This window comes from Columba livia, unplaced genomic scaffold (genome assembly GCF_036013475.1).
Source record: "Columba livia isolate bColLiv1 breed racing homer unplaced genomic scaffold, bColLiv1.pat.W.v2 Scaffold_616, whole genome shotgun sequence".
In the NCBI taxonomy this organism is placed as follows: Eukaryota; Metazoa; Chordata; class Aves; order Columbiformes; family Columbidae; genus Columba; species Columba livia.
The window spans coordinates 3,848-24,931 of NW_027043653.1; the positions used below are offsets into that span (position 1 = coordinate 3,848).

At 63.5% G+C, this 21,084-nt stretch overlaps 1 protein-coding gene across 1 annotated transcript in view; it reads left to right on the forward strand.

Moving 5' to 3' along the window:
• Window positions 1-244: 244 nt before the first annotated feature.
• The window catches only part of LOC135578115 (spectrin beta chain, non-erythrocytic 2-like), a gene marked incomplete at its 3' end in the record, with an annotated part of 52,676 nt that continues 31,836 nt past the window's right edge, over window positions 245-21,084 (forward strand). Inside the window, exons 1-6 of the mRNA XM_065048328.1 lie at window positions 245-278; window positions 1,103-1,310; window positions 6,798-6,907; window positions 8,761-8,873; window positions 12,206-12,393; window positions 15,380-15,497. Coding sequence (XP_064904400.1) covers window positions 245-278; window positions 1,103-1,310; window positions 6,798-6,907; window positions 8,761-8,873; window positions 12,206-12,393; window positions 15,380-15,497 — 771 coding nt within the window. The remainder of the gene's footprint in view (window positions 279-1,102; window positions 1,311-6,797; window positions 6,908-8,760; window positions 8,874-12,205; window positions 12,394-15,379; window positions 15,498-21,084) is intronic.

Below are 21,084 nucleotides of genomic sequence, written 5' to 3' on the forward strand. Positions count from 1 at the left end.
GGGTTTGGGGGTCATGGTGGTCATGGGGGGTTTGGGGGTTCAGGGGTTTTGGGGGTCATGGGGGGTTTTGGGGTCCCAGGGGGGTTTGGGGGTCATGGGGGGTTTGGGGTTCAGGGGGGTTTGGGGGTCCCAGGGGTTTGGGGTCCCAGGGGGATTTGGGGTTGCTGGGAGTTTGGGGTGCTGGGCGGGTTTAGGGGTCCAGGGGGGTTTGGGGGGTTTGGGGGTTCTGGGGGGTTTGGGGGTCATGGGCGGGTTTGGGGTCCCTGGGGGGTTTGAGGGTAATGGGGGTCATGGGGGTTTGGGGGTCATGGGGGGTTTTGGGGTCCCTGGGGGGGTTTCGGGGTCCTGGGGTGTTTGAGGGGTTTGGGGGTTCAGGGGGGTTTGGGGGTCATGGGGGGTTTGGGGTCCCTGGGATTTTGGGTCCCTGGGGGGTTTGGGGTTCAGGGGGGTTTGGGGTCATGGGGGGTTTTGGGGTGCCTGGGGGTTTGGGGGTCATGGTGGTCATGGGGGGTTTGGGGGTTCAGGGGTTTTGGGGGTCATGGGGGTTTTGGGGTCCCAGGGGGGTTTGGGGGTCATGGGGGTCATGGGGGGTTTGGGGGTCATGGGGGGTTTTGGGGTCCCTGGGATTTTGGGGTCCCTGGGGGCTTGGGGGTGCTGGGTGGGGTTTGGGAGTCCCTGGGGTTTTGGGGGGGTTTTGGGGTCCTGGGGGATTTGGGGGTCCCGGGGGTTTGAGGTCCCAGGGAGTTTGGGGGGTCTTGGGAGTTTGGGGGTCCCTGGGGTTCATGGGGGGTTTGGGGGGGTTTGGGGGTCCCTGGGGGTCATGGGGGTTTGGGGGGGGTTTTGGGGTTCAGGGGGGTTTAGGGTCCTTGGGGTTTTGGGGGTTCCAGAGGTTTTTGGGGTCAGGGGGTTTGGGGGTCCTGGGGGGTTTGGGGGTCCCAGGGGGTTTGGGGGGTCTTCGGGGTTTGGGGGTTCATGGGGGGTTTGGGGGTGTTTTGGGGGTCCCAGGGGCTTTTGTGGCGTGCTGGGGGGTTTTGGGGGTCCCAGGGGGTTTTGGGGGTCCCAGGGTGTTTTGGGGGGTCCTGGGGGTTTTGGGGGGTCCCAGGGGGTTTTGGGGGTCCGAGGGGGTTTGGGGGGTCCTGGGGGGTTTTGGGGTCCCAGGGTGTTTGGGGCCCGGGGTGTTTTGGGGTGTCAGGTTGTTTTGGGGTGTCAGGGTGCTCTGGGGGTCCCGCAGTACCCGGGGTGGACGTGCAGAACTTCAGCACGAGCTGGCGGGACGGACGCGCCTTCAACGCCATCATCCACCGGCACCGGTGCGCCGCCGTGGGGCGCCGTGGGGCGCTATGGGCGCTATGGGGCGCTATGGGTCAGCTATGGGTCAGCCATGGGGCGCTATGGGTCAGCTATGGGTCAGCCATGGGTGCTATGGGTCAGCCATGGGGCACTATGGGGCAGCCATGGGCCCTCTGGGGTGCTATGGTCAGCCATGGGGCGCTATGGGGCGCTATGGGTCAGCCATGGGGCGCTATGGGTCAGCCATGGGGCAGCCATGGGCGCTATGGGTCAGCCATGGGGCGCTATGGGGCGCTATGGGTCAGCTATGGGTCAGCTATGGGTCAGCCATGGGGCGCCATGGGGCGCTATGGGTCAGCCATGGGGCGCTATGGGGCGCTGTGTCCCCAGGCCGGAGCTGGTGCCAGCGCCGTGGGGCAGCAGCGCCCAGCAGCGGTTGCTCAACGCCTTCAGTACCGCCATGGGGCGCTATGGGGCAGCCATGGGGCAGCCATGGGGCAGCCATGGGGCGCTATGGGTCAGCTATGGGTCAGCCATGGGTCAGCCATGGGTCGCCATGGGGCGCTATGGGGCGCTGTGTCCCCAGGCCGAGCTGGTGCCAGCGCCGTGGGGCAGCAGCGCCCAGCAGCGGTTGCTCAACGCCTTCAGTACCGCCATGGGGCGCTATGGGGTGCTATGGGGCGCTATGGGTCAGCCATGGGGCGCTATGGGCGCTATGGGTCAGCTATGGGTCAGCCATGGGTCAGCCATGGGTCGCCATGGGGCACTATGGGCGCTATGGGCGCTATGGGGCGCTATGGGTCAGCCATGGGGCGCTATGGGTCAGCCATGGGTCGCCATGGGGGCGCTATGGGGCGCTGTGTCCCCAGGCCGGAGCTGGTGCCGGCGCCGTGGGGCAGCAGCGCCCAGCAGCGGTTGCTCAACGCCTTCAGTACCGCCATGGGGCGCTATGGGGTGCTATGGGGCGCTATGGGTCAGCCATGGGGCGCTATGGGGCGCTATGGGTCAGCTATGGGGCGCTATGGGGCGCTGTGGGTCAGCCATGGGGCGCTATGGTGCGCTATGGGGCGCTATGGGTCAGCCATGGGGCGCTATGGGTCAGCCATGGGGCGCTATGGGGCACTATGGGGTGCTATGGGGCGCTATGGGGCGCTGTGTCCCCAGGCCGGAGCTGGTGCCGGCGCCGTGGGGGCAGCAGCGCCCAGCAGCGGTTGCTCAACGCCTTCAGTACCGCCATGGGGCGCTATGGGGCGCTATGGGTCAGCTATGGGTCAGCCATGGGGCGCTATGGGTCAGCCATGGGGCGCTATGGGGCGCTATGGGGCGCTGTGTCCCCAGGCCGGAGCTGGTGCCGGCGCCGTGGGGCAGCAGCGCCCAGCAGCGGTTGCTCAACGCCTTCAGTACCGCCATGGGGCGCTATGGGTGCTATGGGGCGCTATGGGGCGCTATGGGTCAGCCATGGGGCGCTATGGGGTGCTATGGGTCAGCCATGGGGCGCTATGGGGCGCTATGGGTCAGCCATGGGGCGCTATGGGGCGCTATGGGGCAGCTATGGGGCGCTATGGGGCGCTATGGGTCAGCCATGGGGGGCTATGGGTCAGCCATGGGGCGCTATGGGGCGCTATGGGTCAGCCATGGGGCAGCCATGGGGCGCTATGGGGCGCTATGGGGCGCTATGGGGTGCTATGGGTCAACCATGGGGCGCTATGGGTCAGCCATGGGGCGCTATGGGTCAGCCATGGGGCGCTATGGGGCGCTATGGGTCAGCCATGGGGCGCTATGGGGTGCTATGGGGCGCTATGGGTCAGCCATGGGGTGCTATGGGGCGCTATGGGTCAGCTATGGGGCACTATGGGGCCCTATGGGTCAGCCATGGGGCGCTATGGGGCAGCCATGGGGCGCTATGGGTCAGCCATGGGGCGCCATGGGGCGCTATGGGGTGCTATGGGGCGCTATGGGTCAGCTATGGGGCACTATGGGGCCCTATGGGTCAGCCATGGGGCGCTATGGGGCAGCCATGGGGCGCTATGGGGCGCTATGGGGCAGCCATGGGGCACTATGGGGCGCTATGGGTCAGCCATGGGGCCCTATGTGTCAGCCATGGGGCGCTATGGGGCGCTATGGGGCGCTATGGGTCAGCTATGGGTCAGCTATGGGTCAGCCATGGGGCGCTATGGGGCGCTATGGGGCGCTATGGGTCAGCCATGGGGCGCTATGGGGCGCTATGGGTCAGCCATGGGGCGCTATGGGTCAGCCATGGGGCGCTATGGGGCGCTATGGGGCGCTGTGTCCCCAGGCCGGAGCTGGTGCCGGCGCCGTGGGGCAGCAGCGCCCAGCAGCGGTTGCTCAACACCTTCAGTACCGCCATGGGGCGCTATGGGGCGCTATGGGGCGCTATGGGGCAGCCATGGGGCGCTATGGGTTAGCCATGGGGCGCTATGGGGCAGCCATGGGGCGCTATGGGGCGCTGTGGGTCAGCCATGGGGCGCTATGGGGCAGCCATGGGGCGCTATGGGGCAGCCATGGGGCGCTATGGGGCCCTCTGGGGTGCTATGGGTCAGCCATGGGGCGCTATGGGGCGCTATGGGTCAGCCATGGGGCGCTATGGGTCAGCCATGGGGCAGCCATGGGGCGCTATGGGGCGCTATGGGGTGCTATGGGGTGCTACGGGTCAGCCATGGGGTGCTATGGGGCGCTATGGGGCGCTATGGGGCAGCCATGGGGTGCTATGGGGCGCTATGGGGTGCTATGGGTCAGCCATGGGGTGCTATGGGGCGCTATGGGGTGCTATGAGTCAGCCATGGGGCACTATGGGTCAGCCATGGGGCGCTATGGGGCGCTATGGGGTGCTATGGGGCGCTATGGGTCAGCTATGGGGCACTATGGGGCCCTATGGGTCAGCCATGGGGCGCTATGGGGCGCTATGGGGCAGCCATGGGGCACTATGGGGCGCTATGGGTCAGCCATGGGGCTCTATGGGGCGCTATGGGTCAGCCATGGGGCCCTATGTGTCAGCCATGGGGCGCTATGGGGCGCTATGGGTCAGCCATGGGGCGCTATGGGGCGCTATGGGTCAGCCATGGGGCGCTATGGGTCAGCCATGGGGCAGCCATGGGGCGCTATGGGTCAGCCATGGGGCAGCCATGGGTCAGCCATGGGGCGCTATGGGGCGCTATGGGGCGCTATGGGGCGCTATGGGTCAGCTATGGGTCAGCCATGGGGTGCTATGGGGCGCTATGGGTCAGCTATGGGTCACCCATGGGGCGCTATGGGTCAGCCATGGGGCACTATGGGGCACTATGGGGCGCTATGGGGCGCTATGGGGCGCTGTGTCCCCAGGCCGGAGCTGGTGCCGGCGCCGTGGGGCAGCAGCGCGCAGCAGCGGTTGCTCAACGCCTTCAGTACCGCCATGGGGCGCTATGGGGCGCTATGGGGCGCTATGGGGCGCTATGGGTCAGCCATGGGGCGCTATGGGGCGCTATGGGGCAGCCATGGGGCTCTATGGGTCAGCCATGGGGCGCTATGGGGCAGCCATGGGTCAGCCATGGGTCAGCCATGGGGCGCTATGGGTCAGCCATGGGGCGCTATGGGTCAGCCATGGGTCAGCTATGGGTCAGCCATGGGTCAGCCATGGGGCGCTATGGGGCGCTATGGGGCGCTATGGGGCGCTGTGTCCCCAGGCCGGAGCTGGTGCCGGCGCCGTGGGGCAGCAGCGCGCAGCAGCGGTTGCTCAACGCCTTCAGTACCGCCATGGGGCGCTATGGGGCGCTATGGGGCGCTATGGGGCAGCCATGGGGCGCTATGGGGCAGCCATGGGGCGCTATGGGGCGCTGTGGGTCAGCCATGGGGCGCTATGGGTCAGCCATGGGGCACTATGGGTCAGCCATGGGGTGCTATGGGTCAGCTATGGGTCAGCCATGGGGCGCTATGGGGCGCTATGGGGCGCTATGGGGCGCTGTGTCCCCAGGCCGGAGCTGGTGCCGGCGCCGTGGGGCAGCAGCGCCCAGCAGCGGTTGCTCAACGCCTTCAGTACCGCCATGGGGCGCTATGGGGCGCTATGTGTCAGCCATGGGGCGCTATGGGGCAGCCATGGGGCGCTATGGGTCAGCCATGGGGCGCTATGGGGCAGCCATGGGGCGCTATGGGGCGCTATGGGGCGCTGTGTCCCCAGGCCGGAGCTGGTGCCGGCGCCGTGGGGCAGCAGCGCGCAGCAGCGGTTGCTCAACGCCTTCAGTACCGCCATGGGGCGCTATGGGGCGCTATGGGGCAGCTATGGGTCAGCCATGGGGCGCTATGGGTCAGCCATGGGGCGCTATGGGGCAGCCATGGGTCAGCCATGGGTCAGCCATGGGGCGCTATGGGGCAGCCATGGGGCGCTATGGGGCGCTATGGGGCGCTGTGTCCCCAGGCCGGAGCTGGTGCCGGCGCCGTGGGGCAGCAGCGCCCAGCAGCGGTTGCTCAACGCCTTCAGTACCGCCATGGGGCGCTATGGGTCAGCCATGGGTCAGCTATGGGGCGCTATGGGGCAGCCATGGGGCGCTATGGGTCAGCTATGGGTCAGCCATGGGGCGCTATGGGTCAGCCATGGGGCGCTATGGGGCGCTATGGGGCAGCTATGGGTCAGCCATGGGGCGCTATGGGGCGCTATGGGGCGCTATGGGGCGCTGTGTCCCCAGGCCGGAGCTGGTGCCGGCGCCGTGGGGCAGCAGCGCGCAGCAGCGGTTGCTCAACGCCTTCAGTACCGCCATGGGGCGCTATGGGGCGCTATGGGGTGCTATGGGTCAGCTATGGGTCAGCCATGGGGCGCTATGGGGCGCTGTGGGTCAGCCATGGGGCGCTATGGGGCGCTATGGGGCAGCCATGGGGCGCTGTGGGGCAGCCATGGGTCAGCTATGGGTCAGCCATGGGGCGCTATGGGGCGCTATGGGGCGCTATGGGGCGCTGTGTCCCCAGGCCGGAGCTGGTGCCGGCGCCGTGGGGCAGCAGCGCGCAGCAGCGGTTGCTCAACGCCTTCAGTACCGCCATGGGGCGCTATGGGGCGCTATGGGGTGCTATGGGTCAGCTATGGGTCAGCCATGGGGCGCTATGGGGCGCTGTGGGTCAGCCATGGGGCGCTATGGGGCGCTATGGGGCAGCCATGGGGCGCTGTGGGGCAGCCATGGGTCAGCTATGGGTCAGCCATGGGGCGCTATGGGGCGCTATGGGGCGCTATGGGGCGCTGTGTCCCCAGGCCGGAGCTGGTGCCGGCGCCGTGGGGCAGCAGCGCGCAGCAGCGGTTGCTCAACGCCTTCAGTACCGCCATGGGGCGCTATGGGGCGCTATGGGGTGCTATGGGTCAGCTATGGGTCAGCCATGGGGCGCTATGGGGCGCTGTGGGTCAGCCATGGGGCGCTATGGGGCGCTATGGGGCAGCCATGGGGCGCTGTGGGGCAGCCATGGGTCAGCTATGGGTCAGCCATGGGGCGCTATGGGGCGCTATGGGGCGCTATGGGGCGCTGTGTCCCCAGGCCGGAGCTGGTGCCGGCGCCGTGGGGCAGCAGCGCGCAGCAGCGGTTGCTCAACGCCTTCAGCGTGGCCGAGCGGGAGCTGGGGCTGGCGCGCCTGCTGGACCCCGAGGGTCAGCACTTGGGGGGCCAGGGGGGTTTGGGGGTCCCCGGGGGTCTTGGGGGGGTCCTGGGGGGGGGTCTTGGGGGGTCCTGGGAGGGGTTTGGAGGGGTTTGGGGGGTGTTTGGGGGGTGTTTGGGGGGCGTTTGTGGTCTGTGTTTGGGGCTGTTTGGGGTCTGTGTTGAGGGGTCCAGGGGGGTTTTGGGGGTGTTTGGGGTGTTTGGAAGGGGGGGGTTGGGGTTTTTTGGGGGTTTTTGGGGGTGTTTGGGGGTGTTTTGGGGTGTTTTGGGGTGTCTGGGTGTTTGGGGGTGTTTACAGGTGTTTTGGGGGTGTTTGGGGGTGTTTACAGGTGTTTGGGGGTGTTTACAGGTGTTTAGGGGTGTTTTGGGGGTGTTTACAGGTGTTTAGGGGTGTTTTGGGGGTGTTTGGGGGATTTTGTGGGGTGTTTTGGGGGGTTTTGTGGGGTTTGGGGATGTTTTGGGGGTGTTTTGGGGGACTTTTGGGGTGTTTGGGGGATGTTTTTGGGATGTTTTGGGGTGTTTTGGGGTGTCAGCATGTTTGGGGGTGTTTTGGGGGGGTTGGGGGTGTTTTAGGGGTTTTTGGGGTGTTTGGGGGATTTTGTGGGGTGTTTTGGGGGGTTTTGTGGGGTTTGTGGGTGTTTTGGGGGGGGTTGGGGGTTTTGGGGTGTTTGGGGGTGTTTTGGAGGTTTTGGGGCTGTTTGGGGGGTGTTTGGGATGTTTTGGGTGGGTTTTGGGGTGTTTTGGGGTGTTTTGGGGGAGTTTTGGGGTGTTTTGGGGTGTTTTGGGGGATGTTTTGGGGGTGTTTTGGGCGTGTTTAGGGGTGTTTAGGGGTGTTTTGGGGAGTTTGGGGGTGTTTGGGGGTTTTGGGGGTGTTTAGGGGGTGTTTTGGGGGAGTTTTGGGGTGTTTAGGGATGTTTTGGGGGAGTTTTGGGGTGTTCAGGGGTGTTTGGGGTGTTTTGGGGTGTTTGGGGTGTTTTGGGGGTGTTTTGGGGTGTTTAGGGGTGTTTTAGGGGTGTTTAGGGGTGTTTTGGGGGAGTTTTGCGGTGTTTTGGGGCTGTTTTGGGGTGTTTTGGGGGAGTTTGGTGGTGTTTTGGGGGTGTTTAGGGGTGTTTTGTGGGTGTTTTAGGGGTGTTTAGGGGTGTTTTGGGGGAGTTTTGCGGTGTTTTGGGGTGTTTTGGGGAGTTTGGGGGTGTTTTGTGGGAGTTTGGGGGTGTTTTGGGGTGTTTTGGGGGTGTTTTGGGGGTGTTTAGGGGTGTTTTGGGGAGTTTGGGGGTGTTTTGTGGGAGTTTGGGGTGTTTTGTGGGTGTTTTGGGGGGGGTTTGGGGTGTTTTGGGGGTGTTTGGGGTGTTTGGGGGTGTTTTGGGTTTTTTTGCGGTGTTTTGCGGTGTTTTGGGGTGTTTTGGGGGGTTTTGGGATGTTTTGGGGGTGTTTAGTGGTGTTTTGGGGGTGTTTAGGGGTGTTTAGGGGTGTTTTGTGGGAGTTTGGGGATGTTTTGGGGGTGTTTAGGGGTGTTTTGGGGGTGTTTAGGGGTGTTTTAGGGGTGTTTAGGGGTGTTTTGTGGGAGTTTGGGGATGTTTTGGGGGTGTTTAGGGGTGTTTTGGGGGTGTTTAGGGGTGTTTTGGGGGAGTTTTGGGGTGTTTAGGGGTGTTTAGTGGTGTTTTGGGGGTGTTTAGGGGTGTTTTGGGGGAGTTTTGGGGTGTTTTGGGGGTGTTTTGGGGGTGTTTGGGGTGTTGAGGGGTGTTTTGGGGCTGTTTTGGGGCTGTTTTGGGGCTGTTTTGGGGGTGTTTTGGGGTGTTTTGGGGTGTTTTGTGGTTTGGGGGTGCGTGTCCCAGCCGCTGTCCCGCAGACGTGGCGGTGGAGCAGCCGGACGAGCGCTCCATCCTGACGTACGTGTCGGCGCTCTATCACCGCTGCTCCAGGATCCGGGCGCTGGAGCGCCAGGGGAAGCGCCTCGGCAAGGTGCGGCGGACGGACGGACGGACACGGGGACACGGGACAGGCGGACACGGGGAGGGACAGACACAGGGACACGGGACAGGCGGACACAGGGACAGGCGGACATGCGGACATGGGGAGGGACGGACACGCGGACACAGGACATGGGGACACGAGACAGGCGGACATGGGGAGGGACGGACACGGGGACGCAGGACAGGCAGACACGGGGACAAGGGACAGGCGGACATGGGGAGGGATGGACACGGGGACATGGGACAGGCGGACATGGGGAGGGACGGACACGGGGACACGGGACACGGGGACACAGGACAGGTGGACACGGGGACAAGGGACAGGCGGACACGGGGAGGGATGGACACGGGGACATGGGACAGGCGGACACGGGGATAAGGGACAGGCGGACATGGAGAGGGACGGACACGGGACACGGGGACACAGGACAGGCGGACACAGGGACAAGGGACAGGCGGACATGGGGAGGCACGGACATGGGGACACGGGACAGGCGGACATGGGGACAAGGGACAGGCGGACATGGGGACAAGGGACAGGTGGACATGGGGACACAGGACAGGCGGACATGGGGAGGGACGGACATGGGAACACGGGACAGGCAGACACAGGGACATGGGACAGGCGGACACAGGGACAAGGGACAGGCGGACATGGGGAGGGATGGACATGGGGACATGGGACACGGGGACACAGGACAGGCGGACACAGGGAGGGACGGACACGGGGACATGGGACAGGCGGACACGGGGATAAGGGACAGGCGGACATGGAGAGGGACGGACACGGGACACGGGGACACAGGACAGGTGGACACAGGGACAAGGGACAGGCAGACATGGGGAGGCACGGACATGGGGACACAGGACAGGCGGACATGGGGACATGGGACAGGCAGACATGGGACAGGTGGACACAGGGACACAGAACAGGTGGACACAGGGACAAGGGACAGGTGGACAGATGGACCCAGGACACGGGACAGGCGGACATGGGACAGGCAGACACAGGAACACAGGACAGGCGGACACAGGGACAAGGGACAGGCGGACACAGGGACAGGTGGACACAGGGACATGGGACAGGTGGACACAGGGACAGGTGGATACAGGGACTAGGGACAGGCTGACACGGGGATAAGGGACAGATGGACACGTGGACTGGCGGACACAGGGACACAGAACAGGCGGACACAGTGACAAGGGACAGGCGGACACAGTGACAAGGGACAGGCGGACACAGGGACATGGGACAGGTGGACACAGGACACGGGACAGGCGGACACAGGGACAAGGGGCAGACGGACACAGGGACATGGGACAGGCAGACACAGGGACACAGGACAGGTGGACACAGGACAAGGGGCAGACGGACACGCGGACAGGGGACAGACGGACACGGGGAAGGACGGACCCAGTGGTGACCCATGGGGGAGGGAGGTGAGCAAAGGTGTGAATGGATGGACGGACAGACACACAGACAGCCCAGTGGGTGTCTGTGTGGACAGACGGATGGACAGACAGCCCAATGGGTGTCTGCGTGGACGGATGGACGGACAGACAGACAGACAGCCCAATGGGTGTCTGCGTGGACGGACGGATGGACGGGATGGACCGATGGCCAGAGCAGGGAGGTGGTTGCGTGGGGGTGGGGCTGGACAGACAGACATGGGCCGGACAGACAGATATGGGGCTGGACACAAGGACAGAGAGCTGGACAGACGGACAGGGGCAGGAGAGATGGATCTGGGGCTGGACAGACGGACAGAGGGCTGGACAAACAGACACAGGTCTGGGCAGACAAATATGGGGCAGGACAGACAGACAGAGGCCTGGACAGACGGATGCGGGGCTGGCCAGACAGCGGCAGGACGGACACGCACAGGGGCTGGCCAGATGGACAGACAGATGGGCCGGGGTGGGGGGGCTGGCAGACGGACAGATGGACAGACAGACAGGATAAGCTGGGAACGAGCTGTTGGGGGCGGTGAAAAGGGACCCGGGGTGACCACAAACAAAGGGGTTAGTGCAAATACTACCGGGATATACTTGGAAAATGTATATGTATGTGTATATATATATATATATATAACATATACAGCCATAGAACCCTGAGAACACCTGATCTGGGAAGCTAAGCAGGGTCGGGCCCGGTCAGTGCTTGGATGGGAGACCATGACGGCCAATGGTATCGGGGGTGGATTAGAAGGGTCAGTAGGTTCTCCTGCCCTTTTACCATTGAAAAAAGGAGTAGAATATACTTGGGGAGCATATATATATATATATACACATATATATATACATATACATACAGCTGTAGCACCCCGAGAACGCCCGATCTCATGTGCTCTGGGAAGCTAAGCAGGGTCGGGCCCGGTCAGTGCTTGGATGGGAGACCATGTATATACAGAGCCATAGCACCCTGAGAACAACTGATCTGGGAAGCTAAGCAGGGTCGGGCCCGGTCAGTGTTTGGATGGGAGACCATGAAGGCCAATGGTACCTGGGGTGGGTTAGAAGTGGGTGGTCAGTAGGTCAGAGAGGTTCTCCTGCTTGGAAAATGGGTTCAGATAATATCAGGATATAGTTGGGGAACATATATATGTATGTATGCATAAATTACCGATTTTGTCTGATCTGGGAAGCTAAGCAGGGTCGGGCCTGGTCAGTACTTGGATGGGAGACCATATATATATACAGAGCCATAGCACCCTGAGAACACCTGAGCTGGGAAGCTAAGCAGGGTCAGGCCTGGTTAGTGCTTGGATGGGAGACCATATATATCTATCTTTCTATCTATGTGTATATACATATGTATATATATACAGATATATACGTGTATATAGGTATATACACAGCCATAGCACCCTAAGAATGCGTGATCTGGGAAGCTAAGCAGGTTTGGGCCCGGTCAGTGCTTGGATGGGTGACCATACATACATACATACTCATATATACACAGCCCTAGCACCCTGATCTGGGAAGCTAAGCAGGGTCGGGCCTGGTCAGTGCTTGGATGGGAGACCGTGTATATCCACAGCCATAGCGCCCTGAGAACACCTGATCTGGGAAGCTAAGCAGGGTCGGGCCTGGTCAGTGCTTGGATGGGAGACCATATATATACAGAGCCATAGCACCCTGAGAACACCTGATCTGGGAAGCTAAGCAGGGTCGGCCCCGGTCAGTGCTTGGATGGGAGACCTGTGGAACACCAATGTTACCTGGGGTGGGTTAGAAGGGGGGTGCTCAGCAGGTCCGGATGGGATGACGGTTGGGGGTCCACCCCACCCGTGACGTGGCGGTTCCGTGGCCGTGGGGCAGGTTCTGGATGCGGCGCTTGAGGCCGAGCAGCTCGTGGGGCGCTACGAGGAGCAGGCGGCCGAGCTGCTGGGCTGGATCCAGCGCACCGTGCTGGCGCTCACCGACCCGCGGCTGCCGGCGGCGCTGCCGGCGCTGCAGGGGCAGCTCCAGGCGTTCAGCAGCTACCGCACCACCGAGAAACCCCCGCGGTGAGACCCCCAGGACCCCCAAAACCCCCCCAGGATGCCCAAAACCCCCCATGGGACCCCCAAATCCCCAAGGACCCCCAAACCCCCCTGGGACCCCCAAAAACCCCCCTGGGGCCCCCAAACTCCCCCGGGACCCCCAAACCCCCCTGGGACTCCCAAACCCCCCCTGGGACCCCCAAACCCCCCCCAGGACCCCAAAACCCCCCCGGGACCCCCAAAACCCCCCATGGGACCCTCAAACTCCCCCGGGACCCCAAAACCCCCCTGGGACCCCCAAAACCCCCCTGGGGCCCCCAAACCCCCCTGGGACACCCAAAACCCGCCCCGGGAGCCACAAAACCCCCCATGGGACCCCAAACCCCCCCTGGGACCCCCAAACCTCCCTGGGACCCCCAAAACCAGCCATGGGACCCCCAAACCCCTCTGGGACCCCCAAAACCAGCCATGGGACCCCCAAACTCCCCTGGGACCCTCAGGGCTGCAGGGGCAGCTCCAGGTGTTCAGCAGTTACCGCACCACCAAGAAACCCCTGTGGTGAGACCCCCGGGATCCCCAAACCCCCCTGGGACCCCCAAAACCCCCCCTGGGGCCCCCAAACTCCCCCGGGACCCCCAAACCTCCCATGGGACCCCCAAACCCCCCCTGGGACCCCCAAACCCCCCCCAGGACCCCAAAACCCCCCCGGGACCCCCAAAACCCCCCATGGGACCCTCAAACCCCCCCGGGACCCCAAAACTCCCCTGGGACCCCCAAAACCCCCCTGGGGCCCCCAAACCCCCCTGGGACACCCAAAACCCGCCCCAGGAGCCACAAAACCCCCCATGGGACCCCAAACCCCCCCTGGGGCCCCCAAACCCCCCTGGGACCCCCAAAACCCCCCTGGGGCCCCCAAACCCCCCTGGGACACCCAAAACCCCCCCCGGGAGCCACAAAACACCCCATGGGACCCCAAACCCCTCCTGGGACCCCCAAACCCCCCTGGGACCCCCAAAACCAGCCATGGGACCCCCAAACTCCCCTGGGACCCTCAGGGCTGCAGGGGCAGCTCCAGGTGTTCAGCAGTTACCGCACCACCAAGAAACCCCTGTGGTGAGACCCCCGGGATCCCCAAACCCCCCTGGGACCCCCAAAACCCCCCCTGGGGCCCCCAAACTCCCCCGGGACCCCCAAACCTCCCATGGGACCCCCAAACCCCCCCTGGGACCCCCAAACCCCCCCCAGGACCCCAAAACCCCCCCGGGACCCCCAAAACCCCCCATGGGACCCTCAAACCCCCCCGGGACCCCAAAACCCCCCTGGGACCCCCAAAACCCCCCTGGGGCCCCCAAACCCCCCTGGGACACCCAAACCCCCCTGGGACCCCCAAAACCCCCCTGGGGCCCCCAAACCCCCCTGGGACACCCAAAACCAGCCATGGGACCCCCAAACTCCCCTGGGACACCCAGGGCTGCAGGGGCAGCTCCAGGTGTTCAGCAGCTACCGCACCACCGAGAAACCCCCGCGGTGAGACCCCCGGGACCCCAAAACCCCCCATGGGACCCCAAAACCCCCCTGGGACCCCCAAACCCCCCTGGGACCCCAAACCCCCCCCTGGGACCCCAAAACCCCCCATGGGACCCCCAAAACCCCCATGGGACCCCCAAACCCCCCCCTGGGACCCCAAAACCCCCCATGGGACCCCAAAACCCCCCATGGGACCCCCTGAGACATGTGTGTCCCCCCAGGTCTGGGGTGTTAGGGGGGTCCCATGGGGTGTTCTGGGGGGTCTCATGTGTCCCCCCCAGGTTTGGGGTGTTCTGGGGTCCCATGGGGTGATCAGGGTCCCATGGGGTGTTCTGGGGTCCCATGGGGTGTTGATGGGGGGTCCCATGGGGTGTTCTGGGGGGTCCCATGGGGTGTTCAGGGTCCCATGGGGTGATTGGGGGGGTCCCACGTGGTGTGTTTGGGGTCCCACGGGGTGATTGGGGTCCCATGGGGTGTTGATGGGGGGTCCCACGAGGTGATGGGGTCCCATGGGGTGATTGGGGGAGTCCCACAGGGTGACAGGGTCCCATGGGGTGTTCTGGGGGTCCCATGGTGTGTTGATGGGGGGTCCCACGGGGTGACGGGGTCCCATGGGGTGTTCTGGGGGGTCCCATGGGGTGTTGATGGGGGTCTCATGGGTGTTCAGGGTCTCACGGGGTGACAGGGTCCCATGGGGTGTTCTGGGGGTCCCATGGGGTGTTGATGGGGGTCTCACAGGTGTTCGGGGTCCCATGGGGTGACAGGGTCCCATGGGGTGTTTGGGGGGGTCCCAGGGGTGTTTGGGTCCCATGGGGTGATGGGGGTTCCCGTGGTGTGATGATGGGGGGTCTCACAGGGTGTTGATGGGGGTTCCCGTGGTGTGTTGATGGGGGGGTCCCATGGGGTGACAGGGTCCCATGGGGTGTTTGGGGGGGTCCCAGGGGTGTTTGGGTCCCATGGGGTGATGGGGGTTCCCGTGGTGTGTTGATGGGGGGTCTCACAGGGTGTTGATGGGGGTTCCCATGGTGTGTTGATGGGGGGTCCCAGGGGTGTTTGGGTCCCCTGGGGTGATGGGGGTTCCCATGGTGTGTTGATGGGGGGTCTCACAGGGTGTTGATGGGGGTTCCCATGGGGTGTTGATGGGGGGTCTCACAGGGTGTTGATGGGGGTTCCCATGGTGTGTTGATGGGGGGTCTCACAGGGTGTTGATGGGGGTTCCCATGGGGTGTTGATGAGGGGTCTCACAGGGTGTTGATGGGGGGTCTCACAGGGTGTTGATGGGGGTTCCCATGGTGTGTTGATGGGGGGTCTCACAGGGTGTTGATGGGGGTTCCCATGGTGTGTTGATGGGGGGTCTCACAGGGTGTTGATGGGGGTTCCCATGGGGTGTTGATGGGGGGTCCCACGGGGTGACTGGGGGGGTCCCAGGGGTGTTTGGGTGCCCTGGGGTGACCGGGGGGTCTCGTCGTGCCTTGGTCCCCAGGTTCACGGCCAAGGGCGCCCTGGAGGTGCTGCTGTTCTCGCTGCAGAGCCGCATGCGCAGCAACAACCAGCGCGTCTGGGCGCCCGGGGACGGGCGGCTGCCGGCTGACATCAACAGGGTGAGGGACACGGGGACACCGGGGACATTGGGGGACATGGGGACATAGGGACATTGGGAGGCATGGGGGATATAGGGGGACACAGGGGACATGGGGACATTGGGGGATATGGGGACATGGGGACACTGGGGGATATGGGGTCATAGGGACATTGTGGGACATGGGGGATATAGGGGGACACAGGGGACATGGGGACATTGGGGACATCAGGGACATGGGGACATTGGGGACATCAGGGACATTGGGGACATCAGGGATATGGGGACATTGGGGGATATGGGGACATTGGGGGATATGGGGACATTGGGGACATGAGGGAACATGGGGACAATGGGGACATGGGGGACATTGGGGGACATGGGGGACATTGGGGGCATGGGGGACATTGGGGGACATGGGGGATATAGGGGGACACAGGGGACATGGGGACATTGGGGGATATGGGGACATGGGGACACTGGGGGATATGGGGTCATAGGGACATTGTGGGACATGGGGGATATAGGGGGACACAGGGGACATGGGGACATTGGGGACATCAGGGACATGGGGACATTGGGGACATCAGGGACATTGCGGACATCAGGGACATGGGGACATTGGGGGATATGGGGACATTGGGGACATCAGGGACATGGGGACATTGGGGGATATGGGGACATTGGGGACATGAGGGAACATGGGGACAATGGGGACATGGGGGACATTGGGGGCATGGGGGACATTGGGGGACAATGGGGACATGGGGACATTGGGGGATATGGGGACCTGGGGGGACATGGGGACACTGGGGGATATGGGGACATTGGGACATTGGGGGACATGGGGGATATAGGGGGACACAGGGGACATGGGGACATTGGGGACATCAGGGACATGGGGACATTGGGGACATCAGGGACATTGCGGACATCAGGGACATGGGGACATTGGGGACATCAGGGACATGGGGACATTGGGGGATATGGGGACATTGGGGACATGAGGGAACATGGGGACAATGGGGACATGGGGGACATTGGGGGCATGGGGGACATTGGGGGACAATGGGGACTTGGGGGACAATGGGGACATGGGGACATTGGGGGATATGGGGACCTGGGGGGACATGGGGACACTGGGGGATATGGGGACATTGGGACATTGGGGGACATGGGAAATATAGGGGGACACAGGGGACATGGGGACATTGGGGGATATGGGGACATGGGGACACTGGGGGATATGGGGTCATAGGGACATTGTGGGACATGGGGGATATAGGGGGACACAGGGGACATGGGGACATTGGGGACATTGGGGACATCAGGGACATGGGGACATTGGGGGATATGGGGACATTGGGGACATCAGGGACATGGGGACATTGGGGGATATGGGGACATTGGGGGATATGGGGACATTGGGGACATGAGGGAACATGGGGACAATGGGGACATGGGGGACATGGGGGACATTGGGGGCATGGGGGACATTGGGGGACATGGGGGATATAGGGGGACACAGGGGACATGGGGACATTGGGGACATCAGGGACATGGGGACATTGGGGACATCAGGGACATTGGGGACATCAGGGACATGGGGACATTGGGGGATATGGGGACATTGGGGACATCAGGGATATGGGGACATTGGGGGATATGGGGACATTGGGGACAATGGGGACATGGGGACATTGGGGGATATGGGGACATTGGGGACATGAGGGAACATGGGGACAATGGGGACATGGGGGACATGGGGGACATTGGGGGCATGGGGGACATTGGGGGACAATGGGGACATGGGGACATTGGGGGATATGGGGACCTGGGGGGACATGGGGACACTGGGGGATATGGGGACATAGGGACATTGGGGGACATGGGGGATATAGGGGGACACAGGGGACATGGGGACATTGGGGGATATGGGGTCATAGGGACATTGTGGGACATGGGGGATATAGGGGGACACAGGGGACATGGGGACATTGGGGACATCAGGGACATGGGGACATTGGGGGACATGGGGACATTGGGGATATTGGCGGCAATGGGGACATTGGGGACATGGGGGGACACATGGTCACTGGTGTCATTGGGGGACACCAGGGACATGGGGGGACATGGGGGACACTGGGGACATTGGGGGACTCAGAGACATCAGGGACATTGAGACATCGGGGTACTTGGGGACACCAGGGACATTGGGGACAATGGGGACATCAGGGAACATGGGGACATTGGGGGACTTGGGGACACAGGGACATGGGGACATTGGGGACATCAGGGGGACAATGGGACATTACGGCGGTGGGGGTGGGCACAGTGGCTGGAGAAGGTGGTGACATTGTGGTGACATTGCAGTGACATCAGGGTGTCAAGGCGGTGACACCAGGGTGACATTGGATGTCAAGGCAGTGACATTGGGGTGTCAAGGTGGTGACATCAGGGCGTCGAAGTGGTGACATCAGGGTGACGTTGGCTGTCAAAGTGGTGACATCAGCGTGTCAAAGCGGTGACATTGGGGTGTCAAGGTGGTGATGTCAGGTTGTCAAAGTGGTGACCTGAGGGTGTCAAGGTGGTGACATTTGGGTGTCAAAGTGGTGACATCAGGGTGACACTGGCTGTCAAGGTGGTGACATTGGGGTGTCAAAGTGGTGACCTGAGGGTGTCAAGGCGGTGACATCAGGGTGTCAAAGTGGTGACATTTGGGTGTCAAAGTGGTGACATCAGGGTGACATTGGCTGTCAAGTTGGTGACATTGGGGTGTCAAGGTGGTGACATCAGGGTGACAATGGCTGTCAAGTTGGTGACATTGGGGTGTCAAGGTGGTGATGTCAGGTTGTCAAAGTGGTGACCTGAGGGTGTCAAAGTGGTGACATCAGGGTGACATTGGCTGTCAAGTTGGTGACATCAGGGTGTCAAGGTGGTGACATTGGGATGTCAAAGTGGTGACATCAGGGTGACGCTGGCGGTCAAGGTGGTGACATTGGGGTGTCAAGGTGGTGACATTGTGGTGTCAAGGTGGTGACATCAGAGTGACACTGGCTGTCAAGTTGGTGACATTGGGGTGTCAAGGTGGTGATGTCAGGTTGTCAAAGTGGTGACCTGAGGGTGTCAAGGTGGTGACATCAGGGTGTCAAAGTGGTGACATCAGGATGACATCAGGGTGACACTGGCTGTCAAGGCGGTGACATTGGGGTGTCAAAGTGGTGACATTTGGGTGTCAAAGTGGTGACATCAGGATGACATTAAGGTGACAATGGCTGTCAAGTTGGTGACATTGGGGTGTCAAAGTGGTGACATCAGGGTGACATTAAGGTGACACTGGCTGTCAAGTTGGTGACATTGGGGTGTCAAAGTGGTGACATCAGGGTGACATTGGCTGTCAAGTTGGTGACATTGGGGTGTCAAGGTGGTGATGTCAGGTTGTCAAAGAGGTGACCTGAGGGTGTCAAGGTGGTGACATCAGGGTGTCAAGGTGGTGACATTGGGGTGTCAAAGTGGTGGCATCGGGGTGTCAAAGTGGTGTTGGGGTGGTGACAGTGGTGTCACCCGTGTGTCCCCAGGCGTGGGCGGGGCTGGAGAGGGTGGAGCATGCATGGGAGCTGGTGCTGTCACCTGTGTCCCCATGTCACCCGTGTTCCCATGTCACCCGTGTGTCCCCGTGTCACCCGTGTCCCCATGTCCCCCGTGTCCCAGGCGTGGGCGGGGCTGGAGCGGGCAGAGCACGTGCGGGAGCTGGCGCTGTCACCCGTGTCCCCATGTCACCCGTGTCCCCGTGTCACCCATGTCCCCATGTCACCCGTGTCCCTGTGTCACCCGTGTTCCCATGTCACCCATGTCCCCGTGTCACCTGTGTCCCCGTGTCACCCATGTCCCTGTGTCACCCGTGTCCCCGTGTCCCAGGTGTGGGCGGGGCTGGAGCGGGCGGAGCACACGCGGGAGCTGGCGCTGTCACCCGTGTCCCCGTGTCACCCGTGTCCCCATGTCCCCGTGTCCCAGGCGTGGGCGGGGCTGGAGAGGGCGGAGCACGCGCGGGAGCTGGCGCTGTCACCCGTGTCCCCATGTCACCCGTGTCACCCATGTCCCCATGTCACCCGTGTCCCCATGTCACCCGTGTGTCCCCATGTCACCCATGTCCCCGTGTCACCCGTGTTCCCATGTCCCCCGTGTCCCCATGTCACCCGTGTGTCCCCATGTCACCCATGTCCCCGTGTCACCTGTGTCCCCATGTCACCCGTGTCCCTGTGTCACCCGTGTTCCCATGTCCCCCGTGTGTCCCAGGCGTGGGCGGGGCTGGAGCGGGCGGAGCTCGCGCGGGAGCTGGCGCTGTCACCCGTGTCCCCGTGTCACCCATGTCCCCGTGTCCCCATGTCACCCGTGTCCCCATGTCACCCGTGTCCCCGTGTCACCCGTGTCCCCATGTCACCCGTGTCCCAGGCGTGGGCGGGGCTGGAGCGGGCGGAGCACGCGCGGGAGCTGGCGCTGTCACCCGTGTCCCCATGTCACCCGTGTCCCCGTGTCACCCATGTCCCCATGTCACCCGTGTCCCCATGTCACCCGTGTGTCCCCATGTCACCCATGTCCCCGTGTCACCCGTGTTCCCATGTCCCCCATGTCCCCATGTCACCCGTGTCCCCATGTCACCCATGTCCCCATGTCACCTGTGTCCCCGTGTCACCCGTGTGTCCCCATGTCACCCGTGTCCCCGTGTCACCCGTGTCCCCATGTCCCCCGTGTCCCAGGCGTGGGCGGGGCTGGAGCGGGCGGAGCACGCGCGGGAGCTGGTGCTGTCACCCGTGTCCCCATGTCACCCGTGTCCCCATGTCCCCCGTGTCCCAGGCGTGGGTGGGGCTGGAGCGGGCGGAGCACGCGCGGGAGCTGGGGCTGTCACCCGTGTCCCCATGTCACCCGTGTCCCCGTGTCACCCGTGTCCCCGTGTCACCCGTGTCCCCATGTCACCCGTGTGTCCCCATGTCACCCATGTCCCCGTGTCACCCGTGTTCCCATGTCCCCCGTGTCCCCATGTCACCCGTGTCCCCATGTCACCCATGTCCCCATGTCACCTGTGTCCCCATGTCACCTGTGTCCCCGTGTCACCCGTGTGTCCCCATGTCACCCATGTCCCCGTGTCACCTGTGTCCCCATGTCACCCGTGTCCCTGTGTCACCCATGTCCCCGTGTCCCCATGTCACCCGTGTCCCCATGTCACCCGTGTCCCCGTGTCACCCGTGTCCCCATGTCACCCGTGTCCCAGGCGTGGGCGGGGCTGGAGCGGGCGGAGCACGCGCGGGAGCTGGCGCTGTCACCCGTGTCCCCATGTCACCCGTGTCCCCATGTCACCCGTGTCCCCGTGTCACCCATGTCCCCGTGTCCCCATGTCACCCGTGTCCCCGTGTCACCCGTGTTCCCATGTCCCCCGTGTCCCCATGTCCCCCGTGTCCCAGGCGTGGGCGGGGCTGGAGCGGGCGGAGCACGCGCGGGAGCTGGCGCTGTCACCCGTGTCCCCATGTCACCCGTGTCCCCGTGTCACCCGTGTCCCCATGTCACCCGTGTCCCAGGCGTGGGCGGGGCTGGAGCGGGCGGAGCACGCGCGG